The following is a 27,643-nucleotide window of genomic DNA, read 5'->3' as shown; positions in this document are numbered from 1 at the left end:
TGTGTTTTGGATAGTTGAAAGACGTGATGTTTTGTCTATACTTTTCAAGTATATGTTCAAATATATTTTGTCGTGTTTTATTTGTGTGTGTTTCGAGTGTGTTGTTAAGATTAAAGAATACATTATCATAGATATATGCATGTATGTATATGTTTATGTTAATGTTAATGTTTATGTTTATGTTAATATTTATGTTTAGTAGAGGCATACTTAGATGCATTTTGCTGCTGTGGAGTTATGCGTTACACTTAAAAACTTACAACTTAAATAATTGTCGAAACTAAATGTACATTCGTATATAAACACTAGATTCACTTAGGCTAAACTAAACTCATAATGAAATCGGGAAAACTGGAAAAGCTAAAGAGCACTACAAACTCTAAAAAGGGGCGGATACAAAGTGTGTGAGAGAGAGAAAGATAAAATTAACTTTTACAGGACAGTTAATAAACCGTCGAACATTGTCATAGATTACTGAGGTTAGGATTGGGCTTGGGTTTGGGATTAGGTATAGGAGGGATCTTTCTGTTGCTTAATCGACACGCGCAAATCGCGGCACAATATCCTTTCCGATCCAGTAGTTGCAGTGATCGTGATCCTCCTGTGCCTGCGCATCCTGCTCTACGATGATGACGCGACGACGCGTATCAAACGACTGTACCGTTCCATGGGAGACATAGTAGTAGAACAGCTGCTGCATTGCCGAGACAAAGCGTCGCTGCTCAACGGTATGGGGCTCGTAGCGTCCGAGGATGGCCTGCACATCGGCATCCACGGTGGCCAGCTTATCGCTGCCCTCACCCTGGGTGACCACATAGAAGGGAACGGTGGGCTGGAGGCGGGCATTCGTCAACAGCGGGCAAACGGTGCGTATGTCTGTGATGATGGCCACAAGAGCGGCATAGTTGGTGGCATTGTAACGCTTGATGATTTCATCGGTCAAGCCGAGTGCGCCCAGTTGGGAGTTTTGTATATATTCACGCACTTCCTCGGCAGTCCAGTTGGCGTGCAATTCACGAAGCTTCAGGGTGTGTGCCTCATGGGCAGTGGAGCCCATCACGAGGCGTGGCTGATGCAGCTGATTGGCATTGGTTGGGATCGGCGCCAGTTTCCAGGACTCAGATGGGTGCTGATAGAGAATGTCACCATCCAGCACCAGCCATTCGTGACGATTGGCATTGGTCAGCTCTTGGGCTTGGGGAATCGTGGCGGGGAATTGGAACCAGGTGTCCGGCGTGGCAGCCCACAATTTCTCGCTGGATGTTTCACGCAGACATGCCGCATCCTGACAGTCCAAAGTGGCCATGATCTGCTGGTTCAAGCGTTCCGATTCCTGCAGCGGTTTGCCTGGGAAAATGGCCGATGCGGACGAGGCCCAGGCACGCGTGTACAGACCCTCCAGTTTCTTCGAGGTGACCAGAGCCGAGACGAGCGTTGCTCCTGCACGGTAGCCCAGCAGAGTCACAGACTGTGGATTGCCGCCGAAGTTCCGGATATTCAGCTGGATCCACTTAAGCGCTGCAATGATGTCGGTGAGTGCATAGTTGCCCGAGGTGTGCGGATGCGACTCCTTGGTGAGGGCCTCCAATGCGAGGAAACCAAAGACACCCAAGCGGAAGTTCGGACGCACAAAGATCACATCATGGGAGCGGGAATAGCGCGCTGAGGGCCGCAAAATTCCAGGAGAGGGACCAGCCAACGAATCGGCACCAATGAGCACCACCACAGGCAGCAGATTCTCGTAGCGCACATGCGGCGTAACAACATCCAAATACAGACAATCCTCTTCGCCAATTGTTGTGCCATTGCCCAAACGCTGCGTACAGACAGTGCTCCGATTGTGCACCTGCAGTGTGCCGTTCCAGCAGTCGTCGATCTGCTCAATCAATTGCGCCGGACGCCAGCGCAGCTCATCCAGTGGCGGCTTGGCATATGGAATACCACGGAAGGCGAATGCGCCATCATCCTTGACACCCTCGACCAGGCCGCAGCCGGTGACGGTAGAAATGTAGCGGCCATCGCGCAATGGAGGCGACGTCATCGTCTCATGGGTGAGCACATAGCCAATCACTCCCAGCAGCAGCATGAACAGAAGAATGCCGAACACGATCAGCGCATCATCAACGCTGCACTTGTAGCCGCGCAGGCGGCACCACAAGGAGACGGGGCGCTCCCGCTCCTCCTCCTCAGCAGCCAGTTTTTGCTCTGCGGCCAGTTTCTCGTCCTTCAGCTCGCTCTTGAGGTCATCGGCGCCATTGCTCTTGAGTGGCGCACGATCGACAGTGTCCTGATCCTTGAGCGAATCATCGAGTGTCTCCATCGAGGCCAGTCCAGCCTTGCCCAGACCCAGCTCCACATCATCGCCGCTTCGCTTTTTGGGTATCATGTTGGCAATGGGCAGCTTGATGGCATTCAGTAAGCCACGTTTTGGTGGCGGATCTGCATCCTCAGCAGCCGCTGCTTCAGCTGTGGCTTCTATTTGGAATACAGTTCATTAGCAATTGTGGGACAGGTCCATCCGCTCTCTACTTACCCGACTTGGCATCCGCATCGCCGTTGGTCAGCTGCTTCTTCTGCTGTTCCTTGTCAGCGGCTGGTTTGCGCACAAAGAAATTGCGCAAACGCTGGCCAAGACCAGGTCGTGGCTTTTGCTCGCCATCTTTGCCGGCGGCTGCTGCGGCTGCATCGCCATTGGCCTCCTTCTCCTCCGCCTGCTCCTTGTCCTTCTCGAGCAGCTCACCCTCGGCACCATCGCCCTCCGCCTTGGGCTTGTTCTTCATGAAGAAACCAGGCAGCTTTAGGCCACCGATTGGTATTTTCTTCGGCTTCACTTCGCGCTCCTCTTTGCTGATCTTCTTCTCATCGCCATCGGCCCCATCTCCGTTGGACTTGCTGCCATTCTCTGCGGGTATGTCAATAATTTCCTCGCCAGCTGGTTTCTCAGCCGGATTACCCTCTGCCCCCGGCACCGGCGACTTCTTGCCAGCATTTGGCGATGCCGGCTTCGATGTCTGCGGAGTGGGCGATTTCTCTTTGGCTTCATCCTTCTTGCTGTCCAGCATTTTGTCCGTCTCCTTGGGCTCCTCCAGCGTTTCCTGTTGCCCCTGCGATTCAGTCTGTGGCGTTTCCTTCTCCTCTAGCTCACCCATCGTGCAGTGTTTGCTGTTTATTGGCGTTGCTGTGATTTACTTTAGAGAACTCTATGCGAATTCTGAAAGTAGAGCGAACACAGAAACATGAGTTAGTTATTTATATTTATTATAATTTTCGCTTGTTGCCAACCTGGACTTAGTTTGCTTTTATGTTTGATTAACTATGTTAAGCTTTGGTCGTAGTTGCTAAGCAGCTAAGGATCTAAGATCTATCACGATCGCGTGCTGTTTTGCTTCTAGCTACCGGACGCAACGGCGCTTCACATTTATACGAGGAAACTGAAAATGCCGAGCAGCTGAGCTAAATTGTCAATGCCGGCTGCGCAAGTCCTTTGTGCGCATCTTCTACCTGGTGCATGCTGGTTGGCCTACCTGGAAAAGCGTCTCAGGTAGACGTGGAAATTCGCTTGCATGTCCTGGCTGCCGCATGTGATTTTCTTTTTTTCGGGGCGGGAAGACCGCAAATTTATTAAGCAGCCAGCTGCGCACAAACCAAGCCAAACACACAGGCAGAGGCAAACATCCCGCTTCGCTCTTCCCTCCCTTGGCATCTTCCCCTGGCCCTGGCTACGTGCGCTTTAACGGTTTTCACACATTTCCCTAAGAATAACGAAGTCGCCTTCTTTAATTAGCGGAAAACTTCGGACGCAACGTTCGCTCTGCAAACGCGTCCTTGGCCTCAACAATCATTAAGAGCGACGCCGGCTGCGAAATTTCCAGATATTTCTGCCACAGTAGCACGTACCAGATTTCAGTTTTGGCTAATTGACCACAGCGCAAGCGACAGAAGTCATGAGAAAGTCGTTTAAAAAACTCAAAGCGGGTGATTTTTTCTTAAAAAGAATGCAACTTAGAATTGCATTAGGAATACAGGGAGAGTTCTAGACTGAAACTCATTAAAAGGATATTAGCTCGTCATAAAGAAAGTCAAAGTTAATTTCTTTAGGCTCTATTTGCACTCGTGTATATGAATTCATTTCTTTAAAGAGCACTCTTCCCCGCCCTTTCCTACTCTGGACTGGTCAGACTCTTCCTAATCATTTTTGTATTCTCACTAATTCTATCAATACTCTATCAAACATTTTCTTCCTTATCAACTAGTTGCTCTGACATATTTCGAATATGAATATGAATATGAATATATAGAGCATTCCATTGTCCCCCCTCAGCTGCTGTCTGATAAAGACGCCCGAGCTCTGTTCGTGTATAGCTGCTACAAAGTATTGCCACATACTCAATTTCCGACTCAGTTCAGACGAAGCCTCAACAAATCCTTAACATATTGCACTCACACTAAAAACCATACGCACCACGCATTAGTGGAAAATGTAGGGGGAGAAAACGATGCCAAGTCATGAACCCGCCGTTGCATGTAAATCAAACGAAATTCCATTAAAATGTGAACTTAAAGTTCAAATTGTTGCGTGACATAATCTGTGGACATTATCATTATCATTATCGCAGTTTGGTCAACTGCATGGAAATTGTGCAGCCTAGTGGAAAGCAAAAGGGAAAACACAACACAGCAAGCAGCGCATAGAACGCAGCACAATGTTGCGTATCGAAAGTGAAAAAGTGTCACTTGTGCCACAAGAAAATCCAATTGAAGCGGATTTCAAAGCATTAGTCGGAGGAGTAGGAGGAGACGCTGGCAGAGGTAGAGGCAGAGGAGCAGCGTAGGAGGAGCTGGGGCTGTCTGCGTAGTTGCCAAGCTGTAGAATCGCTAACAGAAGCAGGTCAAAGTAATTACGCCGCACTCGAGTTTACTACTTCCATTGAACCAGACATAGTCGAACTATCTGTATCTGTATCCGAGCGACAGTAGCTGCATCTGTGCCTGAGACAACTGCTGTTTTAATACCATATGTATCTATACATGTATCTGTATCTTCAAGTCAATCTGTGTCTCTGTATCTGCATTCACAGCTGCTTTCATAGGGCATCTGTATCTGCATATTCAATTGTATCTGTATCTTGAACTGCATCTGCATTTATAAAAGATTCTGTATCTGCATCCTGTATTTAAGCCACAAATATCTGTATCCTCAATCGCATCTGTAAGAGTATCTCTATCTGTATCAATATGTATGTATCCGTGTCTGTCTGTATCTGTATCTAGAGCTGCATATGTATCTATATCTTTATCTCCATCTGGTCTGACCTGCATTTTTATTGCAATTGCAAAATGTTGCTGCTAACACTCAGCATCATTGTTAATTGGCTGAGAAATGTGTTGAAAGTCTTCGACCAGCCACAGACATGGGGCCAAAGTTGACGCGCCCATTGTCACGCATTTTCCAGTCGGCTGTCCAGCTATCTGTTCATTATATCCGTCTGCCCATATTTGTCTATAAGCGTAAGTGGCATGTGGCATGTGGCATATGTGTCGGAGTCTATAATTTGTCTTGCCTCATAAATTAAATCACAATACGAAAGTTGCGTTTGACATGCGATCCGTTTTCCTGTACTATTTTTTTCGGTTAGGTTTTCCATTGCTTTTTTTTTTTCGTTGGTTTACGCACATGAAAATTGCCGTTAAAACATAAAAGATTTGTGTCGACAAATGCTGCGAACATATTTTATATTGTTTTTAGGGATTTGGCACAGTGGGCCCAATATGTAAACCTACAACCAAAACAGTCAAAATAATATCCGAATAATTTGTGAATTACTTTTATTTTTAATATTATAGTGATATAGTTGAAATTGATAATACTGCTTTATATTTAGAAAGAGTGTTTATAAATTATTCAGTTTTCTACATTTGTGTTATAGTTCGAAATTCTTATCTATTTCTCACCACTGTGCAGCACTAAAAGGCATGCAACATTAAAGCTAAACCACACATAAAACTAATCCCACCCCAAGCAAGGAAAATAAAACAGGAAAAACCAATAAAAACAGGCTAGAACTAACCACGCATTAGCTGAAACCCTAATCAGAAAATACATTTTTGGGCTATGCTTAACATGTCCAAAAAACACTTTGAAACGCATAAAAATGCAATTGTTGTGCACACCCAGGAGTGTTGATGGTACAGTGAGAACTCGGACAACTGCCAGCGAAATGTTGTTGACTGAACTGCCGACAAAGGCGCAACCTGTACTACCAAAAGGCAGCCAGCCATGAAATGAGGGGCGTGGGCGAGGGAGAGAAGGGACTGGACAGGAACTGCGAGTAGTGGAAGGCAGTTAGATTGAAAGCAATCCATTTGCTACTGTTATTGTTATGATTAGTGTTGACTAGCACACGCAAACACACAGGAAGGTGAGTTGAAGAATTGCTTTTGCCAACTTCTGCCAGTAGATGGCGTGTCTTGGTTGTGGGTGCGGAATGGGAAGGAGCTGGAACACCGAGCACACTGAAAAGTTGGTAGATTGAAAGCAATCTATTTGTTTGCATTATGATTAGTGCAGACACACACACACACACATACACGCAAAATATGAATTGAAGAATTGCTGTTGCCTACATCCACCACCAGATGGCGTACCATGTGCGTGCTGACACGCCGTAAACTTAGCGACAGGGCTGTCACACACCACAGGCGGCAGGTAAACAAAGCACACAAGTTGGCGTAGTCGACAGCGAAATACCCTGTAAGCAGCGTATGATATTAAGTAGTTTATTACAGTTATTGAATATGAAATGGGTTGTATATTGCATATATATTCTTTGCATCAGATGTAAATTTCGTTTGGAATATGCACTAGAGTGCGCATCAATTGAGTCAGCACAATCTATATACCCCATTTACACTGGACAGTTATGAAAACCAAGTCCATGCAGTTGAAGTGCATTGCGTGGGCGTCTTTATGGCCAATTGAACAGAATGTTAGATTGGAATTGGAAACAACTGCAGGACACACGCGGACTGCCCATTAAAAAACATGATTGTGATCGAATTTCAAGCGCTTTAACCCCAAAACGCAATCCAATTGTGTATAAAGTTTTTTTTTTTTTTTTTTTATTATATACGAGGCAAATATGTCTAGACAGTAGCAACAACAATAATAGCAACAATTGCGGCAGCAGGAGCAAATGCAATTAACACGCGGCGGCAATTTCCGAGGCGCCGCGCCGTGGGTGAAAAATGTGCAAATGGAGGCAAATTTAGGCGCCACTAACCGAGCTGCAAATTGCAACAGTGCAACAGTGGGAGGAACAGCAACACCAGCACAATCAACACCACCAAAACCACCAACACCACCACAAAGCAATCAAGTGGCATATTCAACGAAACCTGCGGCCAATCATTTTTCAATTTGCGATTCACATTTAAGAGAAGAAATTGCTCTAACGAAGTCAATTTGTCATCCGGACACCGACAAGCGGCTCCAGTCAAGGGCCCAAACAGGCCAAGCTGTTGGCCAGGTCTCTCATTTTGGCTAACAAGCTACAAATGCCTGTGGGCGCTTTTGCCGTGTGTATCTGAAAGATACAATTTATTAAAAATACAAAAATCAAGCAGCGCCCGCCTCGAAATTAACTTTTAATAGCCACCAGCCGCTGTTAGCTGTTATTGTTGTTCTCGTTCTTAATTTCATGGCCATTAATCAAAACCTGCTAAGAAGTAGCAGAAGCAACATTGCCTGCTAATGAACTTGCCCCATTTGCGAATTGTTTGTGCATAAAGCTCATTCGATTGCACGTGCCGCAGAGGAAGGATGTGCTGCAGGAGCTCAGCTCGCTCGGCCAGGCATGAAATGCAAAAAGCCCAATCACTCGATCTTCCCACCAAACAACCCAACCACATTGGCACACGTGCACAGGTCATAGTCCCATGGGGCAGAAGAGCCCTTCAGTAACGAATAGGGCTCAAAGCAACCCATTACCAAGGCGACATTTCCCTAGGGTATCAAACCCCAACGCCAACTTTTATGAATTTATAATCGTGCTTATTTGAGACTGTCAAGTTCTTTGGAGAATTGGAAAATTTATCAAGTGTCGATTAGGCTGCTTTGAGTGTGCTAAATAGAGAAGAGTTATTCTTTTCTAATTATAAACATCATTTCATGAATAATTTATACACATCTCAATTGAAGAGAAATATACCATGGGGTAAGAGTTGTTTTATTTATATAAATTATAGAAAATTTATATTCTAATTTTACAAATTTAAAAATAGTTTATTTTTAATTTATGTATTTTAATATACATTTACTCTTGCAATAACATAAAAGAACAAGTAAGAAAACTCTAGTCGAGAGTGCTCGACTAGATACTACCCTGAACCCAACAAATAAAAATGCTCATTTAGTATGGCTGAAATTTCAATTTCGATGTATTTAAAAATATAAATAAAATACCAAACTCATTTAATAAAATATAAAAATATTTTGAAATAATTAAAAAAAAATTAACATCAGTTGCATCGACCGGGATTCGAACCGCGACTCCTCGGTCGAGCGTCATGCTGCTAACACACTAGACCACCTCACTCCTGCTAGTGGCGCTGGCAAAACTCAAATAGATTCACTGCTGCAGCGCCATCTACCAAAACTAAATGAAACTAACTGCTGATGTGATTCTAAGAATCTGCTAGAATAACCAAACTATTAAAAACGCACATAAAGTATAGTTAAAATTTCAATTTCGGTGTATTTAAAAATATAAATTAAATAGAAAACGTATTTATGAAAATATAAAAATATTTTGAAACAATTAAAAAAAAAAACATCAGTGTTGCACCGATCGGGATTCGAACCGCGACTTCTTGATCGAGCGTCATGCACCTAACACACTAGGCCACCCCACTCCTGCTGGTGGCGCTGGCAAAACTCAAATAGATTCACTGCTGCAGCGCCATCTACCAAAACTAAACGAAACTAACAGCTGATGTGATTCAACGAATGTTTTTGTTGTAGCTGCTGCACGTGCGTTTGTTAATTGGCCAAATATTTGATTATTTTTTATTAATTTTTGACTGAACGGAATTTAATGAAACTTTCAGCATATGATCTACATATTATATTGAATATTTGAGAAATTTGAAAAAAGAAAAATCATTCACAATTAGCTATAGAGGCACCTGATTTGAACTTGAATGTTTTTACTCGATAAAAACATAACGGGATGATTTATCGAATTTTAAAAGCAAACTCGACGTCCGCGCTGTATATACGGTCATTTAAAAAAAAAATTCAAGTCTCTAGCTGTTATATCTTCGGAAATCGACGCGTTCAAACATACGGACAGACGGACAGACGGACGGACGGACAGACGGACAGACGGACAGACAGACAGACGGACAGGGCTAAATCGACTCAGCTCGTCGCCCTGATCAAGAATATATATACTTTGTGGGGTCTGCCACGCCTCCTTCTGCCTGTTACATACATTTCAACAAAACCATTATACCCTGATTTCCCATTTTCAATGGGTTCAGGGTATAAAAATATATATTTTATTAATGAAAACGTTAATAAAATATTTATTTTCTTAATAAAAATTCTAGTGGAATATGTATTTTTATTTATGAAAATATAACACATATATTATTAAGGTTTTTCTATTTCTTTTGTTCTACTATATTTTAATACATAAACAAAATACATTAAATCATTGCCATAGTTGTTTTTTCTTACACTTTACAACTAGAATTACCCATTTATATTTCTTGTACAAACTAAAGACTCCAATAAATATATTTCGTTTATCTGAGAGGGAAAAATCGGATCAATGTACGATTTTATTGCGCACTTCAAGCAAGCAAGATAGCGTTTCGGATTTCCAAGTACAGCTCAGTTGATCAGTCTCTCTCGCTTGCTCTTTTGTGCTATTTGCTGTGTGTTTCGCTCTCAAGGATGCGTTAGTTGGGTTTTTTTATGAACCAGCGATAAGGCATAGATTGAGCCAACGAGATAAGCATAAAAGAAGACGAAGGGCAACAATGCAGGATACTCAAAATGGAAGTTTATGAGCGTTGCCTATGTGTGCGTGTCTACGTGTTTGTGAGTCGTGTGTACGTGTGTGTTTTTTGAGTTAGGAGCCCTTGGAAGCAACGTTTATTCTTTATAGCTCGACTTGTTTACTTTGTGTGTCAACAGTTTGGACAGTGAAATTTATGAGCCGTTCCAATGGCTGCCTCATTAGTCAGTGTCAATAGCGAGGAGTCGAGTGGAAAGTGAGATCTGTAGAGATCTGACTGTGCTCGTTGAGGGATTTATTCTACAGGCAATTGAAATTGATATTGAAATTAAAATACAACATTTGACCATGAACCCGTGCTAGAGGGACCCAAGGGGAGTGGGGCACAACTGTTGAGCGTTTTATTTATCTAGCATTGGAAAGTGTTGAAAATGTTGTTTAGTTTTCCCTTTTGCTCTTTCCCCTTTCCCTTGGCTCCCACACCTCAGCTCCAACCTAGGCCCCAACTGCCAGCTGAGTGCTATCAAAAAACCTTTTGCCAGTTGGAAACTCTAATTGTTTTTGTTTACATTCGCAGTGAAAGCCGTGCCGCCCTAGCACGCCCCCCATCCACCTAGTCATTATATAACACCAAATTTCAATTGAATTTAAGGCAAAGCAACGTAATTTTGTTGTTGCTTTTCATTACGCAGTGAAAATGTGAAAAGCCTCCAGAGTGAAAAACTAATAGCGGCTTTTGTCTTTGAAAGCGGGCAAAACAATCAAATCAACTTGGGTGAAATGAGGGAGGTGGTGAGGGGCGGGGGTGGGAACAGTGGAACTGAAACAGTCGCGGCCCAATAAATCTTGAACGCATGAAAATGCAAATGTTGTTTTCCCTAAGCTGTCAGCTTCTTCTTCTCTCTTTTCTTTTGTCAGATTTCACGGAGTTTGCTTTGATTTTGATTTTTTAGCCTATTTTTTTGTTTTTTGTTTTTCCAAATGATTCCCGGAAGTCATTTGGGCGCCTTTACGTATTGTTGTTGTTGCTGCTGCTGTTGGAGCACAGCTGCCCGGATGAAGTTTTTTGAAGTTTTTTTTTGTTTTGTTTTAATTGCCAGCAGCGATAAATTCGTTATTGAATTATTGTCGACTCGAAGTTGGCTTTAGCTACATCAGCTTCAACTTTTGGATATATTTCTTTGGCTTGCATATTAATTAGGTTCCCTATTTTTAGCTGCAGCCGCTAAAGGCAGCAAGAACTTCAAGCTTCTTTTCATGGGCGAGATTTTAGGCGCTGCCAGATTGACATATGGGAAAAGGGGGGAGCGCAGTTTATGATATGTTCAAAGGATTTTCGAATGCAGCTGTGATAAATGGCTTGCTAATGGAAAAGGGGGGAAAAGCATGGGGTTCCAAATTGTTGTTGTTGTTGTGGTGGAGTGAGCTAATGACACGAGCTATTAGCAGGAATATGGAAAAGCTGCTAACAATATTTATGTATTTCCAAATTGAAATTTTAATTTGAAGATTAACTCTTTCAAAGAGAAATTGAGCTGGAATTTGTATAAAAATATTATACAACACATAAGTAACAATAAGCAGAAGATAAACACAATATAATTAGAAAAATACCGAAATGCTATACATATGCTTATACATATGTACGTATATTTTTGATAATGATGAAAATATATTCTTGTTTATGTCTTACTTGTTTCGCTTAGGGCAAAATATGTGCAAATGGAAATAATCCGAGTGTGCAGCATACAGCGGGCATGTGTATACAGAATCCTTGATGAGCTATCCTGCAGGACACTTTTAGGTGTGTATAACACGCACAGAGATTTCTGCCTTATTGCAATACAAATTTTGCACACAAGCGATAATCACGTATTTTTTGTTTTTTTCTTTCGTATTTTGTTTTTCTTATCCACACGTTTTTTATTAGACACGGCTGTGGCAATAGGAAAAAAAGTTGTTATCCTTTACAAAGCCGGTCGTAGTTTTTCTTTTTTTTTTTTTTTTTTTTTTTTTTTGTGTTCTTTTGTTGCTGTGAGTGAGCTGGAAAGAAATGCTCGTCGCGTGCGCGTTACAAAAGCAGCAGAACCGAAAGCGTGCGGCGTCTAGCAGAGCGTGGCTCAAACTGGCGGCCGAAGCGACCAGACGCTGTCAACGGGAGCACAATTCAGTCAAACTGGAAATGTGTGCGCTCTCTCGCACTCTCGCGCTCTCTCTCTTTGTTGGCGCTCGCTCACTGGAAGGCGAATGCAGAACAAAACATAAACTGCCGGCATAGGGGTTGGTCCATGGCCCATGGCATGAAAGCAGCAGGGCGCTCTGCTGCGCTATCTTTTGCTCTCTCCCTCACTCACTCTTACTTACTCACTCATGCTCATGTTCACTCTCGGCGCCCTGCAGCAGGGATTGTGCATAGCCCGTTGCGAGCAGCAACAACAACATCAACAATTGCGGCACATGGCGACGGCTTCGTTGAGGTTTTCTTCTTCATTTCTCTTTTTTTTGTTTTTTGTTTTATTTTTCCTTTGCTGTGTGTTGTACAGTAAATGCAAAATACATTGTATATGTGCTCTGCGCCTCGCACTATTGCGAACGGGGGGTTGAGAGGCAACCGGTTGGCAGTTCATTGGGATTCCGTTTGAGATTCACCTCTAATGGCACAAGTGTTGAGTGTTGCCTACGTAGATGAGCCTGAGGCCGAGGCTGAGGCTGAGTATGAGGCGCAGTTTGTGCCAGGAAAAACATCTGTCGGGCAAAAATCACGCAATTGATGCGTCACAACAACCGAACCTCGTCCTTCCCGCCAGTCGTACAGCTTTAACCCCTTTGTTATCATTTTTATTTTGTATCGAGTCTACCCCTGAGAAAAACTAACTTTCATTTGTAATTTTCCCTGTTTCCTTTTGTTGTTGTTGTTGCTCTTGCCTTTGCTATTTTTCATGTCAACTGGAAATTGTGATGCGTAGCGAAAGTTATGCTAGAACCGTTTGGGAATTTCAAGTGTGGCTAAAGAAAGAAACCGTTAGCCCACATACATCTGCTAGCTCCTGCCCACATAGGGGCTTCCCCAACAAATTCAATGAAAATGTGAACAGTTCGGTTGCTACTGAATCAATTAATTTTGGGAACTGTTTTGGCAGCAGCTGCACCTCTATGTTAGCGGACCCTAAAAAAATAAATGAAAACTGCCAATGAAATGCGTATTGAGTTACGTATTTCATGACAGCATGACGTATGCCTGTCACGTCGTTTCGGACAGATCCTCAATGGGATCGAGGAAACCCGCCAAATGACGCGACGGGGGCGTTGCCCAAAGCGCAAAGGAAGCGGCGCAGTTTGAGGCAACTGCTGCAGCACATGTGGCATGTTGTTGTTGTCATGTGGGCTGTGTGTGTAATTAACAAGTTCATGTTTAATTTAAATGTGGATCAGCTCGCGTGGGTAACAGGAAGTACGACAAAAATAGTCTCTGCCCGCCTTATAGGTATGCCAAGGCAGACTCTGCTTCCTCCTGCTTTGTCCTTCCCTTTTCGCTGAGCTCGTAATTTAAGACCACAATTTGTCTGTCCCCTTCAATGTAGATGGAGAGAGAGTGAGAGAACCCAAAATCCGCTTTATGTTTAAGCTCAATTATATGGCTTTTTTGTGTGTCTGCGTCCTCGCTTCCAGGCCGTAAGTGAATCCTGGCTGAGCGCCTTGAAGTAGGCCATAAAAAGAGCGTAGCTACAAATACGTTTGATTCGAGGCATGAAAAAACTTTTTGCACAAGCATTGTTGTAAATTTGCGAAACATCATAAAAAACTTAGAGCGACAACCGCATGACGTCTGTAGTTTTATGTGCTCCACCCAACCCACCAACCAGACAACCAGCCCAACCATTTGGCAACCACAACCACACACAAATAATTTACTGCATTATTTAGTGAGCTACATGGTCGTGGTACACGGAACACGGACATGGACACAGACACGGACACGGACACGGACATGGGCATGGGCATGGGCATGAGTAAGGGACAGAAAGTGGTGTCATAGTTAGAAGTTTGTCTGACTGGAATATGAGACCAGTTTAAGTGGGCCTCAGAGCTAAGGTTAAGCACCGCAAAGAATAGGGAACGAAAGGATTTACAAATGAGTCATGAATAAAACAATTTCTAATCAATAATTTCTTGTGACCCTAAGTCTCGCTTTCAGCACATTAGGGTCAATCAGAAGAGGCAGTTGCTTAAGGTTCATTGCCTGGCCAAAGATCGAGTATCTCTCCTATATAGAGATGCACACAGGCACACAGGCACACATGTAAGTACTTGCTACAAAAGATCAACCAGAGATGCACAGCAAAAGAGATGCTGAAAGAGCAGAAAACGAGCCAAAATGATGCTCGTGAATAGCTCTCACTCGACTCTGTCTTTGGATCTTCGGCTATGGCAAAGAGACAAACAACAGGCGCGACAAAGACCATTAAAAGTTACTTAAAATTTTACAACAATTGATGTTACACACACACACATACACACACAACGGCAGTGTGTGCTCAAGTGAGTGGAAAGAATCAGAGAAAACAGACAATGGGGCATGCAACAACTGCGAGCAGTTACCTACAGACAGAGTCGCCTCGAAAGTGCGAAAGCAACTTGACAACGGTTAATAATTGACAATCCGTTGCTGCAGCTGCAGCTGCAGTACTCTGTACTCTGTTCTCTGTTCTCTGGACATGGGACATGCTGATGATGGGGCACTGATGCAGCAGATGCAGCAGCGCAGTCGTTGCACTTTTAAAGTGTTACCCGCACTCGAAAAACACCCACTTGGAGCCCATTTGGTTGCCCCTCCTGCTGGGGCAGAGCAGGACAGGGCAGGCAGGGGAGCTTCAATTGAGGCAGCGCCAGATTAACACACGAAATTGATGCAAGTTGCAGTTGCAACTGCGGCAGGGGCACGGCCTGACATTGACATGCAGCAACGTTGCTCCTCCCCTGTCTGTGTGTGTGTGTGTGTGTGGGTGGGAGGTAGCAAGCAGATACATTCGCTTTTTCGTTTACTCACTGTCTCTGTTTCAGCATAATATGAAACTTCCTACAATTTGAATGCGTAAATTGTATCTCAAAGATGCGAGCTAAGATGTTGGCTTTAATGCGACATAATTGATGCACAAAGCGCGTCCTATTCAGGTTTCATTATGCATGCGCTCGGCTCAACACTGATTTGATTAACAAGCTGTGTGCGTATGTGTGTGTATCTTTCAGATACAACTAGATGGCTCACTGGATGGGAACCATACACGAGCGATACAGATACACTTACAATTAAAGCTGTAGCTATAGAGATACACAGATAAAGATACATGTGTATATAGGAATAACGAATACAAAAATAACGAAATTAAAAATTCAGATACATTTATAGTTACAGATACATTTAAAGATACAGATACATTTAAAGATAGATACATTTGAAGATACAGATACATTTATAGATACTCGTATATTCACAGATACAGATACATTTAAATATAAAGATACATTTATAGATACAGATACATTTAAGGATACAGATACATTTAAAGATGCAGATACATTTAAAGATACAGATACATTTATAGATACAGATACATTTAAAGATACAGATACATTTAGAGATGCAGATACAAATATAGATACAGATACATTTGAATGTATATATATAGATAGATGATATAGATACATTTAACGATACATATAGATTTAAAGATACATAAGTATCGAAAACAACTTTCGTTTGCATTTTTACATTGGCAGCTGCCAATTTATTGATTTTCTGCTGCTACTGCTGCTGCTGCAGTTAAATCGTCAGTGACTGCAGATACTTTTTGTATCTGTGTATCTAACCCTGTTTGAGTATGCGTCGGCGGCAATTTCATTTTCAATGGAAGCCCTTCAAAGTTTTGTTTGCTTTATTTTCTACATGACATCGGGCCAACGACAACGACAATTATCCGCTTAGCGTGTTCGGGCCAGTGCAGCAATGGGCAAAGTATCTTTAAGATACAATTGAGTCACAAGTTACTGTTATTGGGCGTCCGAGTGGCTGGCCAACTGACTGGCTGCCTGCCTGACATAATTAAGCGCTTTTCGCCCCAACTGACACCAGGCGGAAAACACATTTTCCAATTTAATGGACGTCGGCTAGAAACAATTGCTTTTTCATCAAGATACACACAGATACTGCGCGGCAGCTCTAATGAAGTTTGCCGCTGATGACGATCGTAATGATGGCGATGATGATGATGATGATGACGATGCAGCGCAAAAGAAAATTAAGAGCCAAGCTGCAGACAGAAGTATCTGACGGATTGTCGTTGAGCCGACAGCTGAGCAAGAGGGACAGCCGTAAAAACGATAAATAATTACGAAAAGCAAAAACCCACACAGACCAAATGCAGCGCGTGCTATTGAACTTTCCATGCACAGCAATGAGCACAAAGATACTTTTGTATCTGACAGTTGCTCGAGCTCTTTGTAGATACTTTTGTATCTTTTTGTTTGGCCCGCAGCTGAATTGGACATCTTGCACTTGACAATGTGCCGGAAATTGATTTCTTCTACAGTCCCACAGCAGCGCACAGCACAGTCAGCTGCAAAAATTACAATTGTCTCGCCTCATCAGCAAGCGAGCAAAGATTCGATTGCCCCCTTTGGGTACGAATGGTTCATATTACTGCTAATGCAGCCCGCCACTGCTGAGGCTCGATTGCCGACTCCTTCGCGAACTTCGACGCGGGTGGTCGCGTTTAATTAAATTGCCAAATGATGCAACTGCGTGGGTGGCTGAGCCAGAACCAGAACCAGAGTCAGAGCGCCTTTGGCCTTTAGCATACAGCTTCACTGCATGGATTTATTGTGTTTTTCATTAAATATAAATATATATACATATATGTATCTGTGAGCGGATGTGCAGTATCGCCTTAACTGTTAAATGCGCCGCTGCAATAACTGGCCCAATGATCGCATTCAAATGCTAATAGCATACGTGCAGCTATCGTAGATATCTATCTAGCGAGCAGCTGCCAAACACACAGTTCCCAAGCGATCAAGTGCTGAATGTGATTAGCACGTTGTCGCCCCGAGGTCTGGCCGAAGTTGGAAGTTGGAAGTTTGAAGTTGTTGCCGCTGAAGCGTGCGAGAAAAACTAACAAAATGCTGTTGTTGCTGTTGCTGCCGCCCTGCACTTCGTTAACACTTTTCGAATTGGGGGGGAATACATCCGTAAGTGGACGTTTGATGACCGGAAACGGCACTGGCTACGCAACATGTGCGGACTGCCAAGCAAACACCTGAAGCACAGCTCAAAGGGAGCAGTGGAAGATAGAGCGAGAAAGACAGAGGTATATATATACTCTATGAGCAGTTCAGCTAATGATGGCATTGGCCCAGGCCCAAATCCAGTCCCTGCCAGTGCCAAGCCAGTTTTTGATTGCCTCTCGGGGCAACTCCCACACAGAGCGGATGGCGTAAATCGAATGTGAAGGCAAGCTTCGAATGCAGCTGCAATAGCTGAAAATTGTTGCAATTCAAGCGCAAAGCTGCCCAAAGTTAACAAGCAAATTGAAGCAGTTGCAACTGGAACGATGCAACATGCAGCAAATGGGCCAGCAACATGCAATTTCCAAATCGCAGATGCAGCGACAGCAACAATAACAATAACAACATCAGTGTTTAAAAATAGCTGCATGTCACCAACAACAACAGCAACAACAACTGCATCGATGTGGCAATGAAGCAGAAAGCGCACTGAAACTGCGCCAAAAGACAAAAATACAAACAAAACGAAACGAGCGTGCCCCAATTGGTGTCCGACTAGGAGATACCTTTTATGAACTTACAAGAACAGTTACAATCATTCATATTATTTATCTCTAGTTATACATGCGGACGAATCATTTTCCCAATTACACACATTTTACCGAAACCAATATACCTCGAGTTCTCATTTTTAAATATTAATGGGTATTAAAAAAAAAGAATCGCATGATGCTCTTAAAATGTGCATCACACGAGGGAGGAGCACTAAAATCATCTTTGGTTAGCAGGCGAACGAGAGTGCCCTACAAAAGATATCTTATAAATAAAACGGAAATTTATAATAATACAATTAATCGAACAAATGGAATATAATGAAATAAGGAAAAACAATACAATATAATATACATTTTTTTAATATTTAAAATTTTAATGTGAAAATAAAAAACAGCTTTTTAAAAATATAAATTTTTTGTAATATTGTAGTATTTAAATTATTTAAATAATTGAAATTTTCCTCAAACTTCTCAATTTATTGCTAATTCATATTGATAACAAAATCGCAAAATAATAAGAGCAATCGATCAATATTCATCACTATATCAAATATAGTCCCACACAAGTTGAAAGTTTCCCAAAACAATATTGTCTCCAACTGTTGTAGTGAGTCGTCGCAGCCCAGTTTAGGTACCGCTCAAGGTGCTCGCTTGGGCCGATCGTGACGTTGCGATGACTTTGATAATGCGCCCACCAATTGGCCCAACGGATCGCGAATGGCAGCATATTTTGCGCTGTCAAGCTGACTCAGGCGAGTGACGATTAGAAAGGATGACAAAACAGTAAGTGCAAGAGTGGGATAGATAGAAGGGACAGTATGTAGGGCAGGGCGGAACGAGGCAGCAGTGAAACGCATTGAGACAAGGAACTGGGAACAAGGCATGTGCGTGATGCGCATGAGCGGCGCGTCATTGCGCCTTAAATGGGAGTAGAAACAGCAGCTCTTGACGTGCGCCCCATTCGCAGCAGCTGGAGGCGTGAGGCAGGGGGCACTGGAGGGGAGCTGAGCTGCGGCGGATGCAGTACATTGCAATTTTTAGACATTTTTCATTGTTTTGTGGTATTTTTTTCAGTTGTTGTTGCTCTGCGAATGCGCAGCGATGCGTTTATTAAGAGAGGCATAAAAAACGAATAGAGGGAAAGAGTAACTCAGAGAGAGAGCGAGACAGCCAGCGATTGCTGTTGGGGGTGCTCTATGGGAACGGACAACGGGCAACGGGCAACGGGCGCAGGGCCAAGTCAGAGCCAACTGCAATACATTTTCGTTTCTCAGCTAAAATTGTCATTTCCTTTTTCGGCCCAGGCGCATTTTAATCGCGCACTGAAAATCAAAGGCGAAAACTGAGCAACAACAAAAGCAATAAGTGCAGCAGCAGCAACAGCCGCCGCTTTTTGGGGACGCAGTTGCAGTTGCAGTTGCAGTTACAGTTGCAATGTCGGGGACTATAACTCTTTGGGGTCTCCCCCCATTTGACATTGCCTTTTGTGAATTATTGAAATTGCGCTGCGATTCCTGCGATTGATCTCTGCCAGCCCAGGAGTAGCGCAGCCTGGCTCCAAGTCTGCGTCCCAGTCCCAGTCTGAGTGACGCTGCAAGCAATCAATCAATCAACTGCAATAGCCAAGATAACACAGTACGTGCACTCATCGCAGTTGTCTCTGTCGGCTACCGTTTAAAAGGAGCAGAAGGCAGCAGCTCGAAGCAGAGCTCGACTTGATGTCGGGTCACGCGACTTATGAGTGGCTCTGTCTCTATTTCTGGTCACGAACCTGGAACATAATGTTTTTATACGAAATACAAAAAGAGAAAAATGTTCAATTGTTTGCTAAGCGACTTTTGTCAGGCAATGCAATTCCGAAGAAATGTCGATGCTGCTGAGTTATATATGTGAGCCGAGCCACAGCTCGAACAAATGGTAATTGCGCATATTTGAATATTATATTTAAGAAGCAAAAGAAGCAAAAGCTGAATGATTATTTATTATTATTATTTTTTTTAAATATAGTTCAGATCTCTTACAATTCCCATCGGTTTGAGAAAGACAACAATTTTGTGTTGACTAAAAATAACATTGATTTTTTGTTGATCTCATTCTCCCTTCTCTTGTCAAAGGAATTCCATGAAATTGAAATGAAAACAAAACGCGTGAGGATGTGAAATCAGCAAACAGCAAATTAGAGGGGGAAACCCAACACGAAAGAGTTGCCCATTTAATTGGCACGCCGGAAAGAAAAGAAATGACGAGAGGAGCGCAGAAGAACAGAGGAGCAGAGAGCGAAATCTGGGAAATGGAATGGGAATGAACTGAGACCGGCACAGCAGCGGGTTATGGATATGACAGACAACGTAACGAACGTAACGTCATTTAATTCACCGCAGCGGAATGTCAAGTGCCAAGTGCCAAGTGCTGGGAAATGGTAAAAGCAACAACAACAACAACAACTACAGAGGAGAGACAGGCAATATCACAATAAAATGGCCAATTATGACAAATTTTCAAATGAATGTTAATGTGCAGTGGAGAGTGGAGCGGGAAACAGACAGACAGAGAGGGAATGACAGAGAGAGAAAGAGAAAGAGAGAGAGACAGAGGGAGAGAGAGAGAGAGAGGGAGAGAGAGTGAATTATGTGCCACTCAACGTCATCATTAGCACCCGAAAAATGTCAGCAAGCATGTCAAGCTGAACCACTTCAGCTATGCTCCAGCTGCTGCTGCTGCAGCTCCTCCTCCTGCTTCTCCTCCTAATGCCTGTATTTTGTCACACGCTCCAGCTGCTGCTCCCCCTCTGCCCTCGCCTGCACAGGTTCCACTTGATGTGGCCAGTTTTAATGATGCTTAATTGCCAGAGCGGGAGTTGCGCTCACCCACCGAGAAACCAGGAAAAAACCAATCTCAGCCAAAGCATTTAGCCCACATTGAAGTAAATTTCAAGTTCAGATTGTGGGTCAGCTGGAAGTCAATTTGCCTCGATCCTGCCATTATCAGCAATTACCCAGCCAACAGTTTTCACGACTTTTTCGTGTAGCCAAACTGAAGTACTCTCGGCCCCTCTCTCTCGCTCACTATATAGCTCTCTCTCTCGCTCTCTCTCTTCATCTACAAGTGCAACAAATTTATTTGCCCGTACCAAAACGAACATTAACAATTTTTCTAGCTACTAATCTTTGCATCTATTCCTGGCTCCGACTCTGACTCTGGCATTGGCTTTGGCTTTGGCTTTGGCTAATGCCTCGGCTGCCAGTTGGCGGTGCGGCTCATAATTCACCCACCAATAACCGACGGTCATGTTCCAGGGGCGAAATCTGATCGGGCCGGACTTTCCATTAGGATAAATTGCTAGCAAAATTGCGAATGCTAAAAGTGTGCAATGTATAAAAATGTCAAAGATCGGATCGCAGTGGGGAATGGTGGCGACTCTCTTCTGCTCGCTCGAGATTAATGATCGTCCGCTGCCCCGGGGAGAGGATTATTGCGCTACAGTTAGGTAGCCCACTCTAATGACGTCATTATGAGCTAGCACAGCACGTGCTCCACTCTAGTGGCAAGTCGCTGGCGGCTGGCGGCTGGCGGCTGGCGGCTAGTGGCTAGTGGGAAGTGGCAAGTGGCAAGTAGCGTGTGGCAAATGGTGGCAAATAAAAATTCAAATTCAAATTTAAATTCAAATTCAGGCCCAGCTGCGGCTGAGCGGGTGTCAGATTTCATGAATATGCAAATTAGAGTCAGGCCAAAGAAAACCCATAATGATATATGGGCAGGAGTCACAGCGAGGGAAGCGGGAAGCGGAAAGCGGGAGCCGAGTATAGAGAGAGACAACGCTTGAATTTGTAAATAAATTTATTGCGTATGCAGATTTTACTCTTATACTCTTTATATGTACCCTGTAAAAAAATGCAACTGACTCGTTAGCTTGTCAAGGATTTAGATTTTATAAACTCCAAATGTTGAAAGTTAAACCAAGAGAAAGCATCAAGAAGAAACTTATTTGTGATTCGGAAGCTCTTACAGAAATCCTATCAGATATTGCATGTATAGGGTATTTATTAGTTAGGGTATTTATTATTTAGTAAGCGCACTCAAGGGCTTCTTTTGATTTCTGAGCTGTTTATTATAAGATGCGTCGAGGCAAAAGAAAAGCTGAGCTGCGCACATTTTTCAAATGGGACTTGGCAAAATATAAATTATGATTTATTATGATTGCATAAATTATGTCTCTGTGTTTTCCTGCTCTTAAGGTTGGCATAAACACAACTTTTATGATCGGTAGCAAAAATAAGGTAAGTAAATGTTATATAAAGTGATTGAAGCCTAATATTCAAAAGGTTTCCTTAATTTTTAGTTTATATCTAAAATAAATTATAAGAAAGGCATTCCCGTTCAAGTTGAACTCTGATTGACATCGCATGGAGCCTGCGCGACTTCTGATTATATAGAAAAGCAGGATTAAAACATTTGACATGCCTGCACAGTTGTTCACTCTGGAATATAATACTCTTATGGCAGTTGGTGGATAATTTCGTTGCGCTTGGCTTTTAATTGCAATCATGGTCTTGGCCATGGTCAGATGCCTGTGGAGTTGGCATCTGGTATTTTGGTATTTCAATTATAACATTCGCTGCGATATACCTAATTGATTGACTCTGTACCAATGCTGATGCTGTGGCTGGCAGAGGTGCTGATAATATTTGTACCACGTCCCAACCAGGCCCAAACCAGCTATTTAATTGCATTTTCCACAACAACAACAACAGCAGCAGCAACAAGAACAAGAACTGCAACAGCAATAACAATGGAGCAACTTCAATGTTGCAGGCCGTGCACGTTTTCCAGTCTGGTCATTACATAAACCATAAGCAGCAACAGCAGCAGCAGGAGTAGTGGGTAAGTGTGTGAGAGAGGGAGAGAGATAGAGATGGGGCAGCTGCTCCTCTGCGCTTTAATCCAATCTCTTGCGCTCTGTTCTATTCGCTGTGTTCCATTTTCACAGTTTGCTTTTCTAAATTATCTGCGGGCAACGGTAAATGCGCTTCCAGCCAGAGAGCACTTCGGCAATATCTTCTTTTGCCTGTGGCAATTCCCTCGTCCAAACAAGTGCAACGTGGCACATTTTCTGAACTCTCACGATTTTCACCCCAAAGGCGGAGGCGGGGCGGGACTGGGGGTTAAAACCCGCTAGGTAACTTTTTAATGTGAAGGATTATCCACCAACCACAACAACATCACCAACAACAATAACAACATCACCACAAACAACAACAACTACAAGAAGAACTGCATCCATCAACTGGAGCGCCCTTACTTTGCTTTCGTAGTTGTCAACAAAACTTTCAACTAGGAAGCAAAGCGCAAATGGCAAAACGAACAAGAAAATGCATCAAACTACACCGAAGACAGAAATACACTTGCTGGCAAAGGATTGTGAAAGTAGATTACGAGCTGTGTGTAAAAGGGATTAAAATATATGTTGAGTAAATGAATGTAAAAGGAGATAAATATAATGCAGAGAATAAATGCATATATGTATATATAGAGAGCTATGTAAATAAAACTGAATGGATGTATATATCTATTCTATTACAGCATCAGCAGCATTTTCTTCTATGCCTTGCCTAAGTTCATAACTAAATCATACTACCCACAGCTGGTGCACAAAAAAAAAAGGTAAAACGTAGCGAGACTCTCAACAGGCAGCGCCAGTTGAATGAACTCGGCAAGAGCTGATGCTGATGCTGAAGCTTCCAGCTGCTGCCTTGCGGTGCTAGTGTTGAAAAGTGGTTCACTATAATTTTTTTTGTGTTTTATTTTTGTTGCAGGCCTGGCCCACAGGTAATGATGATGTTGTTGTTGTTGCTGTTGTTGTTGCCAGCTCCCTGTGAAAGGAAGCGCAGACGCGCAAAACGGGGCCACAGCGACACAGGGCCAGACACAGAGACAGGAAACGAGGCACAATAGACAACATGGTGCATGCAACAAGAGGCAGCAGGCATCAGGCAGCAAGCAGCTAGCAGCAGGCACTGTGCTGTGCCTTAATCCACAATCAATAGAAGAAACAACGCTCAACAGAGCGCAAATAATATACCAAGAAAGCTGCAGATTTGCGATCGAAATTGATAGAGACGTGGTGTTCAGGCCGCAGCTGAAGCCACTTGGGGGCAGCAGCAGCCGCCACATGAAGCAAACCAACACATGCCGCCAGAGTAGCAGCAGTAGCAGCGGTAGCCGACTGCCCGACTAGCTGACTAGCAAAGTCAGCCGTCAATATTCAGCATAGGAGCGCCCATTTGTAACTCAATGGCGTGTAAAATAGCTGCAGGCCAGCCAACAGCCACCGGACAAACTGGACTGAACGGACATATAAACATTGTGTAGCAGCAGCAGCAGCAGCAGCAACAGCAGCAGAGGCAGCAACAGCAACAGCAGCAGCAGTTCGCAGTTTACGCTCTATAGAGCTGAGCAATTGAATGTGATTTGCATGATGTATTGGAAGATCCCTGATCAGCGGCTGTGTCAGTGTTGAGCAGTGCTCAAAGCTAACAATATTCGTGATTATATTAGCGAGTCAATATGAAAGACTAAAATTAAGAAATTACAAGAGGAATTGAGAAATGTTTATAACAGCAAATCACATTGTAATAAGGTATTTATTTATTTTATTTGATTTATATGGGACACTTTATAAGGTATTTATTATTTAATATAATCTCAATAATATTCTTTTTAAGTGTTGATTAATATATGTTTACTTCTCTATCTAATAACTCTCTAGTAGGCATTCATCTCTAATCTCTTATTACAGATTATTAAAGCACAGTTTCAAGTGTTGTAAAATACATACTTCACTATTTAAGTGATAATAATTCCTTACACTGTGACTCAATCGCACATCTCTCATAGCCGATCTCAAGTGTGATCGAGTGGAGACTATTGCAGTAGCAGCTGCTGTTCGATCTACAGATCTACTTCAACTGCTCCTGCTGCTGCTGCTGTTGATGATGACGATAATTAAGATAATGGTGATGATGATGATTATTATGTACTTTGCTGTTTCAGTGTGCTAAAATTTAATAAGTGCAAAAATAATCGCTCGCTCTATGCAAGCTTCAAATGAATGTGCTTTTGCCTATTGTTGTTGCCGCTGCTGCTGTTGTTGTTGTTGTTGTTGTTGTAGCTGCATTCGCTGTACAGAGTTCAACGAACTGTTAATTTCAGCTGTTGTATGCAGCGTGTGTGTACGTGTGTGAGTATAATTCAAAGCAAAATTATAATGTTGCAAATTGGAGTCACAAATAAAAGAAAACAAGTATGAAAGTCGCACTCAGGTAGTACTGACTGCATAATACTCGCTCATGAGAAAACTGCTTAATAAGTATATTACAATATCTCAAACTTTGCATAATGAGCGAAATAGAAGAGGTCAAGTTTATATTGTAATAGCAAGCCTAGCTAGATAGCCATCTGTAAGCGGGCCATTTCATGCAGCCAATCTACCTACTTTCACAAACGTGAGCGAGTATAAAAAGAAAACCAGTTGATGTTAAAGCTAACATTCATTGCCCCCCTTCGTGGCTCTGCTGCCTGTCTCTGCTAGAAGCGCGTTAAATAATTTTTTATGACACGAAGTGTTCTTGTCGTGGTTGTTGTCGCCGCATTTGTTGCTCTCTCTGATATAATTAAATAATATTAAGTTGAGTTGACAAAGCGACACGCGAGCTGCGCTGGCCAATTCATGCAACAGGAAAAGAGGCCGACTATAGTTGAGATATCATATACATATATAAATGTTATAAATAGTAACCGACTTTATGACTGTGCAGCAAATTAAGTTCCATGTGCACTTGACATCGCAACCCAAGTGGACTGGGTTAGCATAATTTGTTTGGCTTTTGCGTGCAGCTCGCAAAGAGTTCAAAACCAATTTAGATGATGACTTTAAAAATTCCGTTATCCCTATCATCATAGAAGGCATATCAGCAGTGCATTCATTTAGGCTCCCTTTCCAGTTATACAATGAAAGCAATACAATTGAAATATCATCGAAAACAAATTGTCTGCACATTAGAAACGCATAAAACTTCATTAAGTTTTACTCTTCAAAAACAATTAACTTGTAATGCAACGGAGATGGAGTGCAGAGATATGAAAAGACGTACAGCCCAGCCATATCAACTGGAGAGAGCGAGCTGGAGACCTGGAGAACCGTAGAGCTGGAGAGCTCGTTGCGCCGCTTGAGTGCATCCACTTCCAACTGCAATGAATTGCAATGATAGAGTCAGTCGGCATAAAAAAAACAGTAAACAACAAAAAAAGTAGAAACGAATACAACGAAAAACAAAAACACAATAAAATATTGTACAACAATGAGTCGGACGGACAGCGTGTCTGTCTGTCCATTTTCCAGGTCTGTTGAAAGTTAACCCAACGCTGACTGACTCTGACTCCGACTCCAGCTCCAGCTCCAACTTTAGCTCTTGCTCCAGTGGGGGGTTACCAAAGTGCGCATGAAATTTGATTCTCGGAAGAGTTCATTTGCTGTTGCTGCTTTACTAGGAAAGTTGCCAGGTAATGAAATTTACTGCCAGCTATGCTGTAGCTAACTTCATTAAATTACAAACAAACTCTACATAGTTGTTGCACATAACCGACGGCCAGGGTTGCCAAGGGTTACACCAAAAAGATCTAACAGCGCGACTACAGACCGCCCACCAAGCCCAGCTGTAACAGCACTTTGGGGAGTTGTGACTTATGCAAGCAACAAACAGCAAACAGCAAAGAGCAAAAAAAATAAAAATGCAGCCCATTAGACTGCAATAACATTCAGAACACTCTATAATGGCCGAGTGCCCAATAAAAAGGGGCGGCCCGAATTGTAAATTTGATTTTGACAAACATTTTTCACTGCCAAGTTTTCTTTTTTGTTTGTTGTTTTTGATGCTTCTGCGACATCGCATTGAGCTGTTATTGCCGTTGTCAACGGCATTGTCATTGCATCCCCGTGGGAGCAGCGGGCGCCCAAATTGCCAAACCCTGATCAGCTCTGCACATGTTGTTGGCCAAGCATTGTGGCCTTTCTTTACATTGAATCGAATACAAAGCGCAAAATGCTTGCCTTTTGTTTTTGTTGTTGCTCTGAGGATAATAATGCATTTGCTTTTACTGCTGCCCATGGAAGCGTGAAGTAAGACAGAAGCCCTTCCAACTGGGGTGTGCACAATTGTTTGTGTTATCCCCTCACCCGCCATCCCCCAGCACAGACTGCTGTTCTTGTTTTAGCACAGAAGCTATGTAGCGGGAGTAAGTAAATATATTGGCAACGAGAGTTTGCCTTTTGTTTGCCAATTCAATTGATGCAGCAGCCTTCACTTTTGCCTTGCATGTAATTGTAAATGATTTGATTTGCTGATTTAAATAAAAGAATAAATGACAACGTCTTGACGCAATAGATGAATTTAGCAAGGCATCGATACTTATGCTATTATCGATAATGTCAATTGGCTGTTTGTTGACTTACCAACACTGCTCAAAACTGATCTTGCTTTGCTATGATATCCCCTTTTCTTTCGCACACCAATACACTCACACTTGTGAACACATTCACATTGCTATTTAGTATTAACGAATAATAATTTTTGATTTAAGCTGCAATGCTTACAACAATAGCACGATACGTTTTTTATGTGTATGTTATTTTAATTTCAGCAATTTCAATGCAACACAATTGAATAGCGCACTTGCCTCGCGACGCGAAACAAAAAACTGAACTTGCAGCGATGCCGACCACAAAACGAA

General features: G+C 42.8%; 1 protein-coding gene across 3 annotated transcripts; it reads right to left on the bottom strand.

Moving 5' to 3' along the window:
- Positions 1–55: 55 nt before the first annotated feature.
- Nrt (Neurotactin) lies at positions 56–27,643 on the bottom strand. Of its 3 annotated transcripts, none has more exons than XM_089468095.1 (3): positions 27,366–27,643; positions 2,534–3,211; positions 56–2,475 (listed from the first exon to the last, which is right to left on the bottom strand). In XM_089468095.1, the coding sequence occupies exons 2-3, from the start codon at positions 3,147–3,149 to the stop codon at positions 533–535; spliced, it is 2,559 nt and encodes an 852-aa protein (XP_089324221.1). In that variant the 5' UTR covers positions 3,150–3,211; positions 27,366–27,643; the 3' UTR covers positions 56–532. The 3 variants fall into 3 exon arrangements, with proteins under 3 accessions (XP_089324221.1, XP_017862359.1, XP_089324220.1); XM_018006870.2 differs by lacking the exon at positions 27,366–27,643 and adding an exon at positions 11,716–12,173; XM_089468094.1 differs by lacking the exon at positions 27,366–27,643 and adding an exon at positions 3,283–3,439.

The sequence above is a fragment of the Drosophila arizonae genome, chromosome 4 (genome assembly GCF_054131065.1).
Source record: "Drosophila arizonae isolate 15081-1271.41 chromosome 4, UAZ_ARI_1.0, whole genome shotgun sequence".
Lineage (NCBI taxonomy): Eukaryota > Metazoa > Arthropoda > Insecta > Diptera > Drosophilidae > Drosophila > Drosophila arizonae.
The sequence above is the reverse complement of the archived record's forward strand: the minus strand, read 5'-3'. Positions and strand labels throughout refer to the sequence as shown.